The sequence below is a fragment of the Battus philenor genome, unplaced genomic scaffold, assembly GCF_028537555.1.
Source record: "Battus philenor isolate CCGP_79_NKW_IND1 unplaced genomic scaffold, ilBatPhil1.0.hap1 SCAF_25, whole genome shotgun sequence".
Classification (NCBI taxonomy): Eukaryota; Metazoa; Arthropoda; class Insecta; order Lepidoptera; family Papilionidae; genus Battus; species Battus philenor.
The window spans coordinates 7710189-7729684 of NW_027181688.1; the positions used below are offsets into that span (position 1 = coordinate 7710189).

At 32.3% G+C, this 19496-nt stretch overlaps 2 protein-coding genes across 3 annotated transcripts; both read left to right on the top strand.

Moving 5' to 3' along the window:
- Positions 1 to 747: 747 nt before the first annotated feature.
- LOC137924922 (uncharacterized) lies at positions 748 to 7419 on the top strand. Its single transcript, XM_068768334.1, has 5 exons — positions 748 to 873; positions 1141 to 1272; positions 2247 to 2405; positions 2479 to 5160; positions 5918 to 7419. The coding sequence occupies exons 2-5, from the start codon at positions 1146 to 1148 to the stop codon at positions 5983 to 5985; spliced, it is 3036 nt and encodes a 1011-aa protein (XP_068624435.1). The 5' UTR covers positions 748 to 873; positions 1141 to 1145; the 3' UTR covers positions 5986 to 7419.
- A 2074-nt stretch (positions 7420 to 9493) lies between these two features.
- Positions 9494 to 18737, top strand: Hmbs (porphobilinogen deaminase-like protein l(3)02640). Of its 2 annotated transcripts, XM_068768350.1 has the most exons (7): positions 9494 to 9761; positions 10372 to 10444; positions 13543 to 13729; positions 14838 to 14920; positions 15749 to 15933; positions 16771 to 16930; positions 18037 to 18737. In XM_068768350.1, the coding sequence occupies exons 1-7, from the start codon at positions 9711 to 9713 to the stop codon at positions 18543 to 18545; spliced, it is 1248 nt and encodes a 415-aa protein (XP_068624451.1). In that variant the 5' UTR covers positions 9494 to 9710; the 3' UTR covers positions 18546 to 18737. The 2 variants fall into 2 exon arrangements, with proteins under 2 accessions (XP_068624451.1, XP_068624452.1); XM_068768351.1 differs by lacking the exon at positions 10372 to 10444.
- Positions 18738 to 19496: the final 759 nt, after the last annotated feature.

Below are 19496 nucleotides of genomic sequence, written 5' to 3' on the forward strand. Positions count from 1 at the left end.
TTACCTTATTATGACTAATCTATAAGATAAAATTTGCAATTTCTGTTTTATCTCTTTCAGGCGAATACAGGGCAAAGATAGTTAATTTAATTTTTATTGGCTTCATCTTTTTGGTTATGATTTTTTATATAATAATTAGTTGAATTTTGAATATTTTTTTCATATATGAAAGTTTTTTTAAAAGTAAAATTTATAGGTACCAATCTTTAAATAGTGTTTGTATGAAAATAAGTAATTTACATAAATTAGTTTATTATATTATTAGACAAGTTTCAACTCACAGTTTATACTTTTCATTAAAAAGAATTCTCAAGTGTCTATTATGTACATTATAACAATAAAATTATATTAAATAAATAGATAATATAAATGAATAAGTAATATACTAGTATAAAGCTGAAAAAAAGAAAAAATAAGAAATAAATTTCTTGTAAACCTTTAATACTTTCATCCATGATTTAAAAATAAATTAAAAATTCCGCGTACTATGTTATCTTGACAGATTAAATAAAATCGTGCAAATTATAAACGGTAATAAATGCTGGTGAACTACTTTATAATAATTTTAATAATAAATTTGAACTATTTATAGATTAAAATTGAATTAATTTTATATTAAATTATCTAGAAAAAAAAAACAGGTAGAACTTTTAAAGGATCATGTTTTTATCTGTGGTGTTAGCCACCAATCGAATATGGTTATTCTGTAGCTATGAGTATATAATATCTGTTACGAAAATCGATCGTTTCACTTCTAACAACATGGCGAACATATAATAATAATAGTCTTCGCAAACTTTTTAGGGATCGCAAAAATATCATTTTGCCCATGTGATTTGATGATTAATCGGTGTTTGAAGTGAACTGCGCAAAGTGAGTACTAGTTGCACATTGAAATTATAACAATACCTCTGTTTTCTTCCTAGAGATGATTTAAGGTCGTCGGTTGTCGGTTAAAGGAATAACCGAATTATAATTTAATTTTTTGAATTAAACATGAAAAGTTTATTAATATTTATTACAAAGATTATGCTTTGCAAAAGAAATCTTATTTGTATATGGATTTTTTACATTTTTTAAAAATAATTACCTTTATTTTGAAAATGTACTTTAACTATTAATATTTTGTATTATGTTTAGGTATCATGCCGCGGCGTGTTATTGAAGATTGTCCAAGTTTAGATGGCAGTTTCTTTGACGACGAGGCTTTGCCCCCTGGAATTGTCTTTACAGACGTCCAGTTAAAAAAATGGCGTATTGGAAAACCTATTGGTGAGACACAAGTGATTCAACCAAAACAAATGTTTCATAGTTAGAATTCATGCAAATTAGTCTTAGTAATTGTATTTCTTGTTTCTTCAGCTACCTCCTATGTGATGTACATTCGTTTAGACATTGCTAAATACAAAATGATAAAAGTATAAATGTTTGTTACCGTTTGGAATGTACTTATAAAATTAGATATTTGGTAGATTTAAATTGTTGTAATGAAATAAGGCCTTCAAAACATTTAAAAACATGAGATGTTTAAATATTATGGAAAGGTTATTAAAGACTACCTTAATTGATATAATAAATAGTTGGAGGTGTTGCATACCCTTGGAATAAATTTCAGTTGCTGACTCACAACAAGAATAATTATCTACTACCAAACCGTGTGAAAGTGAGGAATAAGTCTATATTTTTTCTTTGTTAATGTTGAAATTAAATCAATGAAAGAAATTACTTAAATTTTGATAAAAGCAAAAAGGTATTCAAAATAATGTGGGCTTGCAATAAAAATTTACATCAAGATTGTGGTGCAGGATTTCTGTAATGGTTACAAATTGATAATAATCAAAAATAGTATTGTTTATATTATGAAGGAAGGAGTTCTCTTATTTAGTCATAATTTCTTAAACAGGAAAAAATGAATTCTTTCTAGGTACTATGAACTAATCCCATAAAGACCAATAAGTTCTCTATAACCTCAACCTACCACATCAGTATTATAGACATAACTTTTTGGCAGAAGAGCTGGATATGGTACTTTGGGCTAAAGATTTGCGGTACTGATGTCTATCTTCACCAACCAGACCGCCTCCCTAACTAACCAAAATTTAAATGATCTTACTAATGCTGGCAATGAAGCATATTCCAGATATAAGCTTAAGTTTGCTCTGTCCTAAATCCTAGTTTTATTTATAGACAATTTTTTTATTGATAATAGCCAAAAAACACATAAAAATATGTAAGTCATGTTTTAGGAAGGGGAAGTTTTGGAAGAATTTACCTTGCATCAAATGATGTGAAAAAAGAAGTTACAAAGCAAAATGCCAGATATGTCGTGAAAATAGAACCTTATACAAATGGTCCCCTTTTTGTAGAAATACATTGTATGATCAGGACAGCACAAGTATCTAAAGGTAGGTCATTTAAAAGCTTTTGTCATAACATATTGTTCACTGAATAACTAATACAATATTTTATTTATTTTAGTGAAAGCATGGCGACAGCAAAATAAACTGAAACGGCTTGGTATGCCACTATATATTGCAAATGGATCATTTGTAGATGAAATAACTGGTACAAAATATAGATTTCTAGTTTTGCCACGGTATGACATAGATCTGCAAAAAATTATTGCTCGAACAAGGATTCTAGATTTAAAAAATGTTTTAGTGCTTTCTCTTCAAATACTAGATGTTTTAGAGTACTTACACAATCAAGGTTACACACATTCTGATATTAAAAGTTCAAATTTAATGCTTGGTTTTGACTGCACTAAATTTGTGAAGCCTTCACCATTAAAGCCATCACCATCATTTCAAAAAGAAAGACAAGTTGTCCTTCTACCCGGAAAACACAGGAAAGCAAAAACTGGAAGATCTCGGCCATCAAATTATTATGATGATGAAGACTTTACTGTTACACAAAAAACCTGTAATGGAGGTGACAATATTGATGGAGATGATAGACTAACCAATGTAAAGAAAAATTTGGGTAAAATTCTGTCTGACAGAGAAAATAGAACATTACACAGGCATCATGCATTTAATTTAAGACAGTTATCTAATTATGTTAATTATGAAGATTTAGGTTCAGTGTGTTCAGACAGATCATATCAAAAGCTTGATGACAATAGTAAAAAATTGTGTATATCAGAAAAAATAGATTTTGAAATGGATTTAGATACAAAACACAAAGAAGCGGTAATGTCCCAATCTAATGGACAGATATATTTACTAGATTATGGGCTAGCATCCAAATTCTTGGACTCTGATGGTAACCACAAAGAGTTTGTTATGGACGCACGAAAAGCTCATGATGGAACTTTAGAATATAGTTCCAGGGATTCTCATGTTGGTGCTCACTCTAGGAGGTCCGACTTGGAAACTTTAGGTTATAATATTTTGGATTGGTTGACAGGCAGACTGCCTTGGAAGACAAAGGAAGTTTTGGCAGCACCAGATTTAGTGCATGCCTTGAAAAAAAATTTTATGTCTGATATTAAATTCCTTCTAAAAACATGTTTCAAAACTGAATTTTATCCACAATTCATTGAGAAATATCTGCAGTACATAACTAGTTTAGATTACATGGAAAGACCAGATTATGATTTTTGCAGAAGTTTGTTTAGAAGTGAATTACTGAAAAATGGCTTCTTATTTGACAAAGAGTTAAATCTTAATTTTGCTGAACCTACTACATCGCCAATGAGTCGCAATAAACTATGTTACCCAAAGAGATTTGGTAGAAAAAATACACCTCCAGACTTTGTTGCTAGAAATGGAATAAAGAAGAGTTATGAACGCGAAAATGTGTGTTCACTGGAGAATGATCTTAAGTTGGAATTACTAAAACAAAGTTTAAACACGTCGAGTGACGGTATGCGAAAGCCATGTACATCAAGAAACTTCTTTATATCCGACGCCGATTTAATTTCCCGTCTCAAGAAATCATTAATGCCGCTGGATATGTTAGGTAAGAAATTATCCCCCAAAAACTTGAGATCTAAAAAGAAAAATATCACTAAACATAGAGGTAAAGCACGACCCAGAAATAATGTCGGTAAATTCGGAAATTTAATGGGTTCCGCTAGACAGTTTACATGGGCTGAAATTCTTGCTGGAAATCCTGAAGATATCATACGAAAAGAGCGCCACCCTATTAAAAAGGAATGCAAAGATGAAGAAGACGACTTAACTTGTAAATATAAAATCAGGAAACTATCAAATGCTTCTTACGAAAGCTATAATGATGCAAACATACAGTCACCCTTAATGCAAAAGGACTATCTTCAAAACCTAAATCCCACATATGCTATGAAAGAAGTATTATCAAATTTTAAACGAAAAGTTACAGGTAAAACAGCTAAGGAACCTGAGGAACGTCCACCAGGTCTAGAAGGTTATACTCCGGCAATGATAAGATTATATAAATTAAAAGAAAAGAGAGAGGCAAACGATAGATTAAATTTAGTAAACCAAGATATAGAACAGACAGAACTTGATCAACCGATGAGGTGTACCAGATCTTTGTCAAAGTTTGCGACAGGAAATCATACTGTAGCAAAACCTTTACGCAAAACAACCAATGACAATGACAGAACAACTATTTTTTGTGCTGAAGCTATTGTGGTGCCTCCAAATGAAAGCAATAACCACATTAGAACAAGAAGGGTAAAAAGTTGTGTCAATAGGAATGAAAATAAAATAGTTGTCCAAAATAAGTTACCCTCAACCACTAAAACAAGTGTTCAATTAAGAACCCGCAAGGCGAGGAGTGTTATAAAAAATGTAACTGAGTATACAAGTGATAATGATCAGATAAATATATCCTGTCCAATGCCTGCTCTTGATGATAGCTGTGATCAAATAAAAACTCGCGGGGGAAGGTGTGTTGCTAAAAATAATAATAAGATTACAATTACACCAATTAATACTGAAGTTGAACCTATTGACACTACAAACAGTGAAATCAAAACTAGGAGAATAAGAAGTGTACCAAACAAAAGTGAAAAAAGAACTCACTTCTCTGACAATGACGGTCAAGTAAAGGCCTCAGATAATGTATTAGATATTAAAAACAATAATCAAATTAATACTCGTGTCACCAGGAGCAAAAGGAGTAAGAAGGATTTGGAGATTAAACAGAGCATAATGGAGCCTTCAAAACCTAGTGAGTACACATTTTTAGTAACTTAATCAAGTAAATTTATATATTTGAAATAATTTTATAATATATGCTGCTTGGAGCTTATATCCTATAAAGGCCTGTAAAGGCTATCAGTGATTCAAGTGGTATGTATACCTCTTTAGGGGACACCTATTGTCCTTTCGAAGGTACATAACATAGTTAATGATGGATACACTTAGATGTTAAAAAAGTATAACAAAGATTGATAATAGGTTGACTAAATTACCTGCAATGTTAAAGACTACATTGTAAAATTTTATTTAAAAAGTAACTGTTGAGCAAGCAACTGGCCGGTTTGATTTTGCAGATCACTGTTCCGAGGCGGTGGTAGTTTACTACTTATAATGTTACAAAAACACATGTAAATACCTACTTAAATAAAGTGAGGTATACTAATTTAAAAAAAAAAAGTTTGTAAGGGGTGTGGGAACAAAATTTTTGTGAAAGCATTGTCTAGAGTACACTGGCTAAGGCTGTTTTCTTTTACTGCAGTAAAACTACCCACTGGGTAAACCTAGGTCCTCCTTTGACTGCTATTTCCAAAACTAGAATTTTCTTATGGAATTATTCCATAAAGGCTTTATATTCTGACATCTTGTTAGATGTATAGATGCCCACTATAAAGCATGGGCCTCCTTCAACAATCGCCACAATATCCAGTCTTGCGCTGTCTACATGTACCAACTTGACAGATATATTTTCGTTTACATTTACTTCTTAACCTTGGTTATTATTTCAGAAAAGAAAACATCAACAGTCCTGCCTAACCGTAGAAGATTAAGAAGTAGTAAACGCAAAAAAACTTAAATTGCCGCATTTACTTCCTGCAATTTTTATTATTACTTTCATTACTTAGCATAAATATACTGTAAAATCAACTGTGAACCCTCAAAGAGGGTCACGTTAGAATGTAAGCTTTGACTGGTTTTAAATTAAACAATTGCGAGTGTAAGATCAGATAAAGTATGTTTCATCAGATTTTAAAAATTTCATAAATGTTGTCAATATGAAAATACTTTTATAGTTTTACTGGAAAGAAGAAAATATTCTAAGCATAATTAAAAAAATATCTTGTACACTCAAACCTGTTTTTGTGTGATATAACTAAATTTTAATCAAACAGTAACATATTTTATCAAGTTTTTCATAACAGAAAGATGTTTTGAATCATTGTACCACAAGAAAGTTCGCGTATTGTTAGAGTATGAAGGGCTATGGTTTTATTTTAGCAATTTCTAGTTACTTAAGGTTGTGAAGTTTTGGGGATATTTTAATGGATCCTATTCACCACATAAAATGAATGGTGATGATAAATCAATTTTTAATAGAGCTAGTTGTGAAGTTTTAGCGATTTTTTAAGCGTGTTCTCTTATGTGGATCCATTTCGGGCAAAAAACAGGGTTGAGTGTATATAATCAACAGATATATGAGATTTGGATATATATATATATGTATGTATTAATTTATTTTTTGCTGATTAAAAATATGGAGGTGGTGTTTTAGCGAGTTACAAATGAACAAGAACTGTTTAGAGCACAGGTAAAATTATCATCTGACTTGCTTGTCATCTGTTATCCATGCCAGTTACTTGTCATTCTGTAACTTATAAATAAAAATTGTTATAAACTGCTTTTCATAATAATCTAACTTAACAATTTTAAGTTAATGTGTCGGAATATCTGACATCAGCCAGTAAATATTTATATGATGTTTTACATGAACTTTCAGAAGATCATTATTACAGTTGTAGGAAATCACCAGAAGCTTAAGCCCCAAAACCCTAGATATCTTTGTTCACATTATCTCTTTTGATTAAACATTAACCATTTTTTTTAATTTAAGCATTTTATTAATTGCAAGGAACTAAACTTTCAAAACATGCCATTTTAATGCCTTGCAAGCAAAATCTTTCTCTGAATCGATATTCAGATTTCATTGTTTTATGTTTTTAATGTTTTTTTATACCATTGTCCAAAACTCATTGCCTGTTATTTTTTTAAAGACTGAGTATGCCTTTAAATGAAGGATGCCTAATGCTGTTTGATTTTTGGAAATTTAAAGTAACAAATCTTTATTTTCTTTTAAAATGTAAGTGGAACTTTCCCCTTTTATTATATTTTAAACCTATTGTCGTAAACTGATGTGTGGCCAATTTCATATTGAATGTGCCTTTTAATAGTCTATATAGAATATATTGTAGTAAAATTATTGCAAACATTCTATATGTTGACTCATAGAATAACTGTCAGTTGATTCCTTACGGTCTTTATTCAAATAAAGCTGTTGTTTTTTTAAAACACGTCTTTTATTTATCTCATTTAATCCAAAAAAATACATTAATGAATTTATAAACATCTCATGTCATATTAATAAAATGCACTCAGGTTATGAAAATACCGGTATTATATACATAGGGCAGTTATATGACAATATTATAGATTCAGTAATAGCCCAACTAGAGCACTAAGATTTACAAGTAGAGGTCGCGGATCGATTCCCGGGAAGCAATTTTATATAATTCACTATGAGCATTAATTATATAGGATTGCCGCTGGTCACAAGTTTCCTGAAGGAGGGAAGCAGCGTCCTCGGCGTACCATATTACTATGCGATCGCCAACCCGCCTGCCAAGCGTGGCGATTATGGTATATCCTTCATAGATATCTCTGGAAGAGGCTTGTGCAGGGTAGGTAATGCTGTCAGTGGTCGTCAATTATTGTAAAAAAAATGTAAAGATGCGTGTACACGATGTTTTTATAAAAAGTGTTATTAAAGACAATATTATTATCTCCTGCAAAATCTACCTTAGGACTATTAATATTATTAACTGTTTAGGCATTATATTATTTTTGGATTATTGAGAGATTTTCTATTCTTCCTAAAAGAAATATGTGGCGCCACGCTGTGTTCTCCTTGTAACCGATTCGAGTGATGCTGCATTGCAGGTGCTCAGGAAACAATGACATATTTAGGAATTACAGTTCAAACAGTACTTTTCGTTTTAAAATAACATGTGCGATATGCAGAGTGCCTAGCTTTTTATTGATCTCAACTCTCCTCCCATCTCAAAAATCTTTTCTTTCCTCTTAATGATATCTTTGGGGGCACCAACTTTTACAACGACTTGCCAACGCCGCCTCTGTGACGGCATCGACTGCAAATGGTTAAAGCTAGTCGGTCATTGGGACTCGCGGGTTAATCATTGTTCTAGCTTCAAAGATGACAATTACATACTGTTAGTTTTTGGGATTCCTACATGAAATATAACATTTTTCGAGAACGCACTTCTGTTCCCCTAAATTCTTCAGTATAAAAGTATTTTAGCCCGTTATTACTAACCAAAGAAATTAGTATTAACAAGAAAAGTCATACATGATATTGTATTAAATTTAGCCGACGAATATGGTATACTACTAACTATTGCCGTATATCTTACTGAAGAGAAGTCTGTAATAAAAATTACAAATTTATTACGAGCAGAGATCTTTTATACATGTCGCTTGGTTTTTGTTAATGTCTTTGTAATCAAAATTTACACCAAACTAGTAATAATTCTAAAGTAAATATGTCATCATATATGTAAAAATCATTTACAAAAGTCAATTTGTCTTCAAAAACTGTACTTAATAGATAGCTAGGTAGATTCATTTCCTGAATCAGAGGTTACTAAAAAAACAAGTAAACCAAATTTCTGCAGTTTTAGTACGATATTACATACATGACTTAAACTGTTGATTTATTGTGGATAACACTTTTGTATTGAAGATAAACCCTGCACACTTGAATTTGCTAGTGAGGCGATAGGCTACATGGCAGACAGAAAAAAAAATACTAGTTAAACACTTCAGAGATTTTCGGATTTTTGATAATTAATCCTATTAAATTATAAATTGTGTAAAAATTTTATTGAAATTTCATATTTTTGCAACATTTATTCAACTAATTCTGTTGAATTTTCACGTCAACTTAACCCGACAATAACAATAAATTAAGGTTTAGCGTTCCCATGCATCCCGGAATCGGAATGCATAACACGTATTGAACGACAATCTACGCTAAAGTTCTCTCGGATAATTTTGTGGCTGATCTAACAAGTTGATATACAGATGTTACGATTCAAACTTAGGTACTAGAATAAGCGCATTCGGATATCAAAACAGATGTACAGATTTCTACGCTTCGATACCTCCAATACGTGGAAATGGTTAAGCAATCGTCTTCTGTCACAAAAAATAACTATGTTATTCGCTAACATTGCAACATTCTGCAAATGTGATTAGCAAAGTATCAATTAGGAAGAACTAGATAAAGTTGTCACGTTGCTGCTGTCAATGTCAGTCTGTAGCTGATATGCAATATGACTTGACTGAATTTTAATTTATAACATTTTGAAAGCTACAGTACTCGTCCACTACAGTGTTAGTGACAAGTATTCTCGCATCGTTCTTAATAAATCAAATGTTTTTACTTTCATTTATTAAAGTTGATGTGTTAACCTAAAAAAAATTAGATAACATTAAGTATCACAGGAAATGGAAAGTAAAAACAAAGCTGTGGTCCGTGTTGGATCAAGGAAAAGTGAGGTTTGTATTTATTTAAAAGTCATCATTACATGCTATTTAATAATACTTGCATATACATAAGTTACGTGAACTTCCGTTTACGAGTTGGAATTAACCTATTTATCTAATGAAGAAAACCCGATTATTAATATCTATTTATGATCACCGTAATATGCTTGTAATATTTATTGTTGCTTATCATGTCATGCAAACTTTTAGGAAATTAAGAAAAAAAAAGTTACACAAAATATATATTGCCGAATATTGTAAGATTTAGATTGCTATTAGAATAATACATATTTACGAAGTTTTTTTATATATGTCCTTTTGCAGTTATGTTTGTAAATCTTCAAAACTTCCTCATGTAATTTTATTATAAAATAAACATAAACACACAGGTTTACATTGCAATTAGAATAATGCTATATGTTTTGGAATTTTTGGTTCCTCAAAAATTTCAAAAAAGAATTAGCATAATTACTAGTAATATACTTACAATAATTTCCAGCGTTTCCAGACTGGCATACTAGATAAAAGTACCAAGTGATGCTATAGTTTTACAAGTTGCTGTAAAAAATTAATTGCTTTAAGTTTGAAAGAGAAAATTTTCTAGTCAATTTATCTGTTTTAGTTGGCACTTATTCAGACAAATTTTGTGATAGACTGCTTGAAAAAAGTATATCCAGAAAAAGAATTCCAAATAGGTAAGGAAGTCTTATTTATATTTACAATTATAGTTCCTACATAAATGTCTATAGAGGGTCATTGTTTAAAAGATGTATATGCTTTAAAAGTGTGTATTTAATGTGTATACTATGTCTAAAAATGAATGGTTTCATAAATGTTTACATAATGATAATATAATATGCAAAACCAACAGTGTTGAAAATTCAGATTGATCTCTACAGACTTTATTTTGCCAGAGGTACTTAGTCTGTTATATTCCAGTAAAAAACATAAATTAATCTAACATATTTTAAAGCTAATTGCTGACAAATGTTATCACAAAATAATAACCAATCACCCTGTATATAGTTATATAGTAACTATAGATTCTAGTATAATTGTAGAATATTCTTTGAGTTTACTTGAATTATGTTATTACTGCATTTGGTAAGGATTTATGTATCAAAACAAATATCAGGTTATGAATTGATAACCTTTTCTTACATATTATTTTTTGTTCATCAGCATAAAGATATGTAATCTTCAGATATTGGATATAAAGATGTGTGCTTAAAGTTAAAATTTATACAAGAAGTTATATTTGGGGTTGGTATCATCCGGCCATTTAGTACATGTAGAGATTTTGCAAATAAAAAAATAATATCATCTAAATTATGGAAGAGATTCTGAGAATATCAATGCCACAATGAATATATGTATTAATAATTAATGAGTAAATTGGAAAAGGCCAATGTTATTATCATTTCACCCGAATGATATCTATTACTGGACATAGCATTTCCCCCATAGGTTTTCTAAAAGATTAGTAAGAAGCGATCTGCATTAAGAGACATCTGACGACCTTGACAAGATTGACTGTAACCTTGTTGGGGGGAAAATCCATGCTGTGCTTTCCATTCCATGTTCCACTTCAGAATCTTATCCCCTTAGTAGCCATCTGTTCTGTGCACTATGTGGCCTGTCTATTGCAACTTCAACTAATTCTCTGGAAGATGTCATTACATCTGTTCATTTATAAATCTCTTGGCTGGTTATACAAATTGTAATAGGAAACAAAAATCAGTAATGTTTACCACAGTGGCGTAGCTAGAATATTTGGGGCCCCTGGCAAAATTGTGGTCAGGTGCCCCCCCCCCCATTTTTTTACTGAGTTTAAAAAATTTTAGATTTCAGAAACCAATGGCCTTATCTTTTCACGCACATAAGACCACATGGTGTTCTCTTGGGGTGTTTTTTTAAAACTTCATATGGTGTTCTCTTCAAATGAATCTTTTTTTCTGAAAACGCCATATGGTGCTATCTTGAAGGTTAAAATTTACCAAAAAATATAAGGTGCTATTTTGAAGGAAATACTTTTAACAAACACATATTTAGTTATCTTAAAGGATTAAAAAACGGGCGTTGGTAGCTTTGGGGAGAGGGTCCCAAAAATAAAACGAAAAAATTACCTTGTAAAAAGAAATTAGCCGAAATTTTAAAAATAACATAAACCGAACAGGATGCATTTGAACCTGATGACCAACTCCGACTAGTATATGTTTCTGTAAAATATTGTGAATGCGGCTGACCCACGCTTATTGAAAAGGGAAGATTCGCCACGCTATTGACGGACGAATGAGGTGTTCACAGAAAACATGTAAAAAAAGACTTCTCTATTTTATAACACAATTTCGAAAATTAACATATGGCGATTTCGGCCACTATGCGCATTTTATATATAAATTGTTTAGGCATGAAAATGAAGTATATTTCGGATAAACAGATGTTAGCAGGTCTGCGATTTATGGTATAATTCATGGCTTCTCAAATTATTTAACTCACGATACCCTTTCGGTTTATAAGTTTTTCGCGGCCCCATTCAATAAAAGATTCCTTAGCGACCCCCTCCAAAAAAATAAAAAAGGAAAAAGTCTTATAGAAATTCTTATTTTCGAAATCTCGCGACCCCCTAAAATTTTCAGGAGACACGCTAGAGGGTCTAAAACTCAGATTTAGAAGCCTTGGTATAATCTATATATTTTTTAATAAATTCGATTATGGTTTTTTTAATACTTATTTCGATAAATTTGGGCCGTTTGATACGATTGTGGAGGTGGACCAACCCTTACATGCAAAAAATAAACGAATTTTACAAAACGAGAAAATATGGATAATTTGGGCAATTTGCATATACACTGAGAATAGTGCTCTGAAAGTAACACATAGACATCGTACTGTAGATTGTGTATATTTTGTTAAAGTACATGTTAATTCGGTATCCAAATAGTGACTTATTATTAGAAGTGATACAACCAGTTAAGTTCAAACGTTTACGTCGCGAAACAGTCACCACAATCTACACTTTGTTGACCCTAACGATTTAATAATTCATACACAAAATATCGAATGTTTATGGAAAGTCTTCAAGACTGTTTGCGTTAAAACAAATGATTTAGGTCTATTGAAATAGCTGCAAACCGTTTCGTTTTCAATAAAAATATGCGGCTAGTTCCCTATTTTAATAAATTCTTGGCCTATTTCATTAAATTCTTGATTTTTAATTTTGGGGCCACAAAAGGTACCAACTCCCAAAAAAAATTAAATAATAAAAATCTCTGACTAACGAACCGAACCAGTTTCGGCATATATTAAATTTGTAAATGTTTTTAGGGCCCCACTAATCTGTTGAATATGTCATTTTTGGCAAAAAAGGCCCCACTGGAGATCTGAACTCTGACATCGCTAGTTAAAATCGTGGTTTTCATTTTTCTTTTAACATTTTTTTGTTCATCAAAAAAAATATTTTCAATTTGGGTGCCCCCCTTGCCCGTGGTGCCCTAGGGCGACTGCCCCTCTTGCCACCCCCTAGCTACGCCACTGGTTTACCAGCTCTAGTTCTCCTGTGATCTTCTTTCACCTTCTTTACCTGTATCTTTACATAATAGAGTATTGGTTTAAAAATTTACTTTAATAATCACAATTTTCTTTCACTTTAAAAAGTAGCTTTACAATAACCAAAAGACCATGTGAAATCACAATTTTTTTATACTACCAATTTATTCAGCCATCACTTTAGGCTGACAATGCATATTACCTTGCCTTATATAAAATAATAACTGTTATTAATATATTTTAGTGTCCATGACAACACTGGGAGATAGAATACTCAATGTTTCACTGCCGAAAATTGGTGAGAAGTCATTGTTTACAAAAGACTTAGAAGATGCTTTGAGAAATGATGCAGTGGATTTTGTAGTGCATTCCCTGAAAGACTTGCCTACAACTTTACCTGATGGCTTAGCTATTGGAGCTGTTTTTGAAAGGTGGGTTTATACATGATAAATTTTAAGTGTTGAAATTATTTAAAATATGGCTTTATGCATGTAAAAAAGGATTTTTAACATTTATACCTTGAATCATAAGGCTTAGAGCTTTGCAGGATTAATACTTTTGACAAGAGGATGTTATTTAAAAAACGTTTTAAAACTAAGGCTTCTATGTGTTGGCTATATTTTTTTGGCATGTTAATAACCCTTCATTTACAAAAGGTAGTGCGGGCTACATGAGGCACGCAAGGGGCAGCTACATATACCTGCATCTATTGGTTAATAATCTCATTATTAAGACAGCAAATAGGTTGATTCTACTGCAGAACTTGTCTGTTTCTGCCTAAAGTCGACACATGTCTTTGCTCTAAGTATCCATTAGGGGTACAAGCAGTCAAGGGGAAGACCTCTTAACAACTTAGTAGGTTAAAATTTCAAAATATCTTATTTATTCAAGCAGACATTTACATGCACTTTTGAATCATTAATTATTTTAACTTTATATTCCACTGGCTCGGAACACTGATCTGTAGAAAAGAGCCCGCCAGAAACTCAACAGTTGCTCTTTTAAATGAAATTTAATATTTTTTCATGTGTACATTATAATATCAATAACAGAAAAAATGACTGTTACCAACAATCCAACAGTTAAACACTGGTTTGAATCCAACCATCATAGATAACTAAATAACATAAGCAAGCCACAAATTATTTAAATATTCTGGGATCCTTATTTTGATTACATTGTATAAGTTAAAGATTGATATGATGAAGAACGAAGAAATTAAGTGTAGATAAGTTAGTCTTTCTTTATATGTACAGAGGGGCTCTTCATAAATATTAGGTCACTTTGTGCTGGAAAAAATTATTATCTGTATGTATATTAGTCGAGTTATATACCATATTTGACTTCTAGACACATCAAGTTTTATTTATTTAAATAAAAAATTGGAAATTCTTGAAAATCAAATATTATATTGTTATGGCAATTTAATATATTAATATTGTACACTGATTTATATCGACCAAAAGAGAGGAAAAGTGTTGCACCACCATCATTGATACACAACTTAATATATCATAGGAAAAAAAAAATTTGTTACAGGGAGGATCCTCGAGATGCTTTGGTACTTAGGGAGGAATTGAAATCACAGACATTGGAGACACTGCCAGCGGGATCAGTTATTGGTATTTATTTATGGATTTTATTCTGGGTGATTTTAGTTTAAGCTTTTACATAGTTTAATAACACTAATAATTTTCAGCAAGTAACTTTTGCTCATCTTTAGTCCCCGTTGTATTCTTCTCTGCTAACTGATATTAAACAGTCTTCATCATCATCAAGTAAGCAGATAGATGCTTACTGGAAGGCATAGGCCTCTCCTTAAAATCGCCAGGATGACTGGGCCTGTGCTGCTCGCACCAGAGACTTCCTGTGAACTTGACTAAGTCGTCGTTCCACTTGGTGGGGGGAGGGGGGGGTCTAACCGCGCCGCCTTTACGGGCTCGTGGCAACTGCCACTCGAGAACATTTCGACCTGAACTGCTGTCGGTTGCACGAGCGATGTTACCCATCCGCTGCCACTTGCACTTTGCTGCACAGACATGCAAATCTTTGAACTACGTCAGCGACCTTGGTTCTTCTGCGGTTATAATTTCTGATTCGATTTCGCCGCGAACTAGCCCTCTCCATTGTTCTCTAAGTGACTTTGAGCGTTGTTATAAGGCCCAGTAATAGCGACAACTTTCGGATCTGTCTGTCATACCTGGAAACACACACTGGTCAAAGAGAAAACGTTTCGGAGCTTCCCGAACGTTGCCCTTGCGAGTGACCTCTTTTTCGTATTTGTACTTCCGAGCTGGACGTTGGTTAATAAGTATATATACACACATATATACACTCTTATATATCTATATATATAATCGTATACAATTTCGTGCGTAGCACTTCCGACAACCACCGTTATATGTTAATAACCGTTATAATTAATATTATAATTTCTAAATTATTCCAAGGTACCTCGTCCCTACGTCGCACCGCCCAGCTGAGAGGTTCTTACCCGCACCTATCCGTCATCGATGTCCGTGGCAATCTCAACACAAGACTGAAGAAACTAGACGCACCTACTAAAGACTATTCCGCTCTATTGCTAGCATACTCTGGATTGCAGAGAATGGGATGGAGCAGTCGGATTTCTAAGGTAAAGACAAACATAAGATCAAATTGGTGTTTTCTCAATGGTAAGTAACAAAAGTTTAGTTAAAAGTTGTTACAAAATCAATAATAATAATTTTTAGTGTTAAATGTGCGTCCAAATTAAAATCGATTTTAATTCGTCCGCCATCAATGTCGTAGTGGTTGGCATCGTGTTTCGGTCGATTTGTAAAAATGTCTCTATGTATGTGTAAAGTATCAGGGGTGGCCAAGATCTTTTATAGTGCCAGCTAATTTTTGAAATTTGAAATTTTTTGTGATTATGTTATTTTTACACAAATCATATTTATTGAAATTATTTAAACATAAGTACAAAATGTGTGTATTGAAGCTTGATATGACACACGTACATGTCAGTACTCCTAATAATACGATGCCGATTAATTAATTATGATCGGTGTTTGGATTTCGCTAATTATATGGTGGAATGATAATGATTATTATTCAGACCAGTAATTTGTTTCGATTTTCCAGTAGTTGACATTGGTAATATAAATTTAAATATTGAAAATACGACAATCAATCGGAGCCAAAAATAATCGTTAAAAGAGCCGCAGTTTGCCCCCCCCCCCCCCTGTAATATACTATCTCGATGACATATGACACCATCATCATCATTTTTTGTAAGTAATTTAAGGGCGAGGAAAACGAGAGTCACACGAAAATACAGAATATAAGAAAATAAAGTGTAATAATATTTATTTAGCCAGTATATTAATAAAAATCTTAATTAAAAAATAATACATATATAACCAACAACTGTTTTTAACTGTCTATTAGTTGCTAGAAGACATATTCCAAAAATAATAAGCGTTATTTCCAGATCCTGCCATGTTCAGAAATAATGTATGCAGTGGGCCAAGGGGCTTTAGCTGTGGAATGTCGCTCAGACAATGACGAAATATTGAATATGCTCGCACCGTTCAACCATCCAGAGACCTACTGCAGGGTGCTTGCTGAAAGAAGTTTTCTGAAGACATTAGGTTTGTTTTTTATCAAACAATATTTATTTAATAAGGTTGCATTCAGGTTGACAGACATTGTCTTATTTGAATAACCAATTTAAACCCCAAGTGAAGTTTCATATAAGTGAAATTATTATCGCAGTTTGAATAATAAACACATTTTTAATTTTATTTACCATTTAATATTTCAAGCTTCGGTACGATTTTATTATGGCTTTTACGTGTATACCTCTGACAAACTTTTATTGTAATCTTTAACTTTAGTTTAGCGTTTTATAAAATATAAGAAATGTGACTAAGGGTTATAAAACATAAAAAATAATAGTCATTTCATTGAAACATCTCGTCCAAAATACTGCAATGCTAGAAGAAAAATGTCTTTGACCGAGTGTGTTGGTGGTGTGTGTTGGCTTATGGATCCGAGACGTGGTCGCCTAGTGGACCTTATATCTCAAGGTTACATTGAGAATAATGGAGACGGCTATACTCGGAATTTCGCTGCGAGATCGAACCATCCAGAGAACCAAAGTCACTGGGCCAAAAGATTCTCTAGTGAGGGATACGTGCCGGCAGATGCGGCGCGGGTAGGCCTACCACTAGATAGACAGACGTTATAGTTAAGGTTGCGGAAAGTCCCTGAATGTCAACCGGTCATCGTGGCGATATTTGGGGGAGGGCTATGAAAAGAAGGTTATTAAAAATAAAAAAAAATCGCCATTTGTTCATCACAAAAATCTTAATTATATAAATAATCAACACTGTTATAACTTGTACAAATATAAACGTTACCATGATAAAATACAAGACCAAGAGAGAGGACATTGATGGGTCAACATGTTTGCGATCAACTAACCAAATGTGTGAATCAAATGATCACAGTTCTGACATTAGGATGTATGCTCTTCACTTTGTTATTACACACATTATATTGGGATATTGGAAATAGGTCTAAAAGCTTTAAAGTTTTTAGCTTTCAAATGAGCTGTAAATTCACCGCTTTTAAGATTTTACACCTGTAACCAGTCACTCTGTATAAATATTCAAATGGCGCTATGATGATGATGTATGATTTTAAAGATGAAAATATATAGTTTTTAAGTGTAAACCAATTTGAATCTTCCCAGGTGGCGGTTGTAGTGCCCCGGTTGGTGTTTCAACGAAATTAAAACCTTTAGACTCTCAATTCAAGCTGACGATTGACGGTGCCGTATGGAGCATGGATGGTACGACTAAAATACATCAAGTTCTTGAGCAGGTGTTGCCGCAGATAAAAAAGACTGAAAAACACAAACTGAGCCCAACAGAGGAAACTAATTGCAAGAAATTAAAGAGAGAAGAAAATGGGAATTCACCGAAAGGTCAGAGTGCTGTAGAAGAGCTAAACAGAAGAATATCAGAGGGACAGGGTCATTTGAATTGCGAACCTACAGTTTCGCCCGATGAAGTTGACAATTCTAAAAAATATAGAATTTTTTGTGGTCTCTCGGAGAATGGCAACATACCTTTAGAAGTAATAGAAAGTTGTGATAATTTAGGTAAATCTTTAGCCAATACTTTGATATCTAAAGGTGCTTTAGAAGTAATGAAGGTCACACAAGATTACATAAGAAGTTCTGCAGCTCAAAAATCTTGATTGTTGTTTTCTCTTTTAATTTTGTACATATCAGCCATGAACAATTTACAATGTATTTATAAAATAATAATATATTCATCATGACATTGACATTTTCAAGGCCTCTATTCATTTAGACAATAGTAGTGTAATAAGTAGAGATTGGGTATTCAAATGCAAATTTATCATAAATTATAGAATTGGTTTATTATTAAAACTTTTATACTGAAAAACTTCCGGGATTCGAATAGGGAAGTGAAACTGTTTATATATTATACAGGCGATTGTGTGTGAGTAGTCTGCTAAAATAGTTACATAAGTTGATTCTTTTATTAGTAACATTGAAGCCACCTCCATTGTTTCTTGGTATAAAATCTAAACAAATGTGCATCTGAATATCCTATTTCTGATAATAAGTGTATATTTATTATTTTACACATTTTATCTATCATGACATAGATAAATCCGTGACTATAGTTTTATACCATGAATTTAAATTTCTGACAACCATAAGTTTTTTTATAAAAAAGATTGTACATTATGTATTCTATATATAGGTGTATTTTTATGGGGTAGTATAATAATCCTGCCGATTCCATTGTTAATTTTGTTTAAATGTTGATTTTTTCTATGATTCCTCCATATTGCAGGGCTGCGCCAAAGATGGAAAAAATTACTCTTTAGTGCTTGTATCTATTAGTTGACTAATTATGGCAGAGATTTAAGGTCCAAATGATAAACTATTTTCTATTTTTATTTTTTCACTTTTGAACGAGAGCTATGAACTATGAACTTTAGCAGAAGGCAGGCCATAAAGCACACAGAACAGATGGTCACTGGGACTCTAAGTTTTTGGATATGGACTGACAATTGCAGCGTAAGATGTCTACAAGGTAGACAGGTGACTTCGTCAGGATCTAAATAATGGTGTTTAAGCATTGAAATCATATTAAGTATTATCAGTTATGGTTC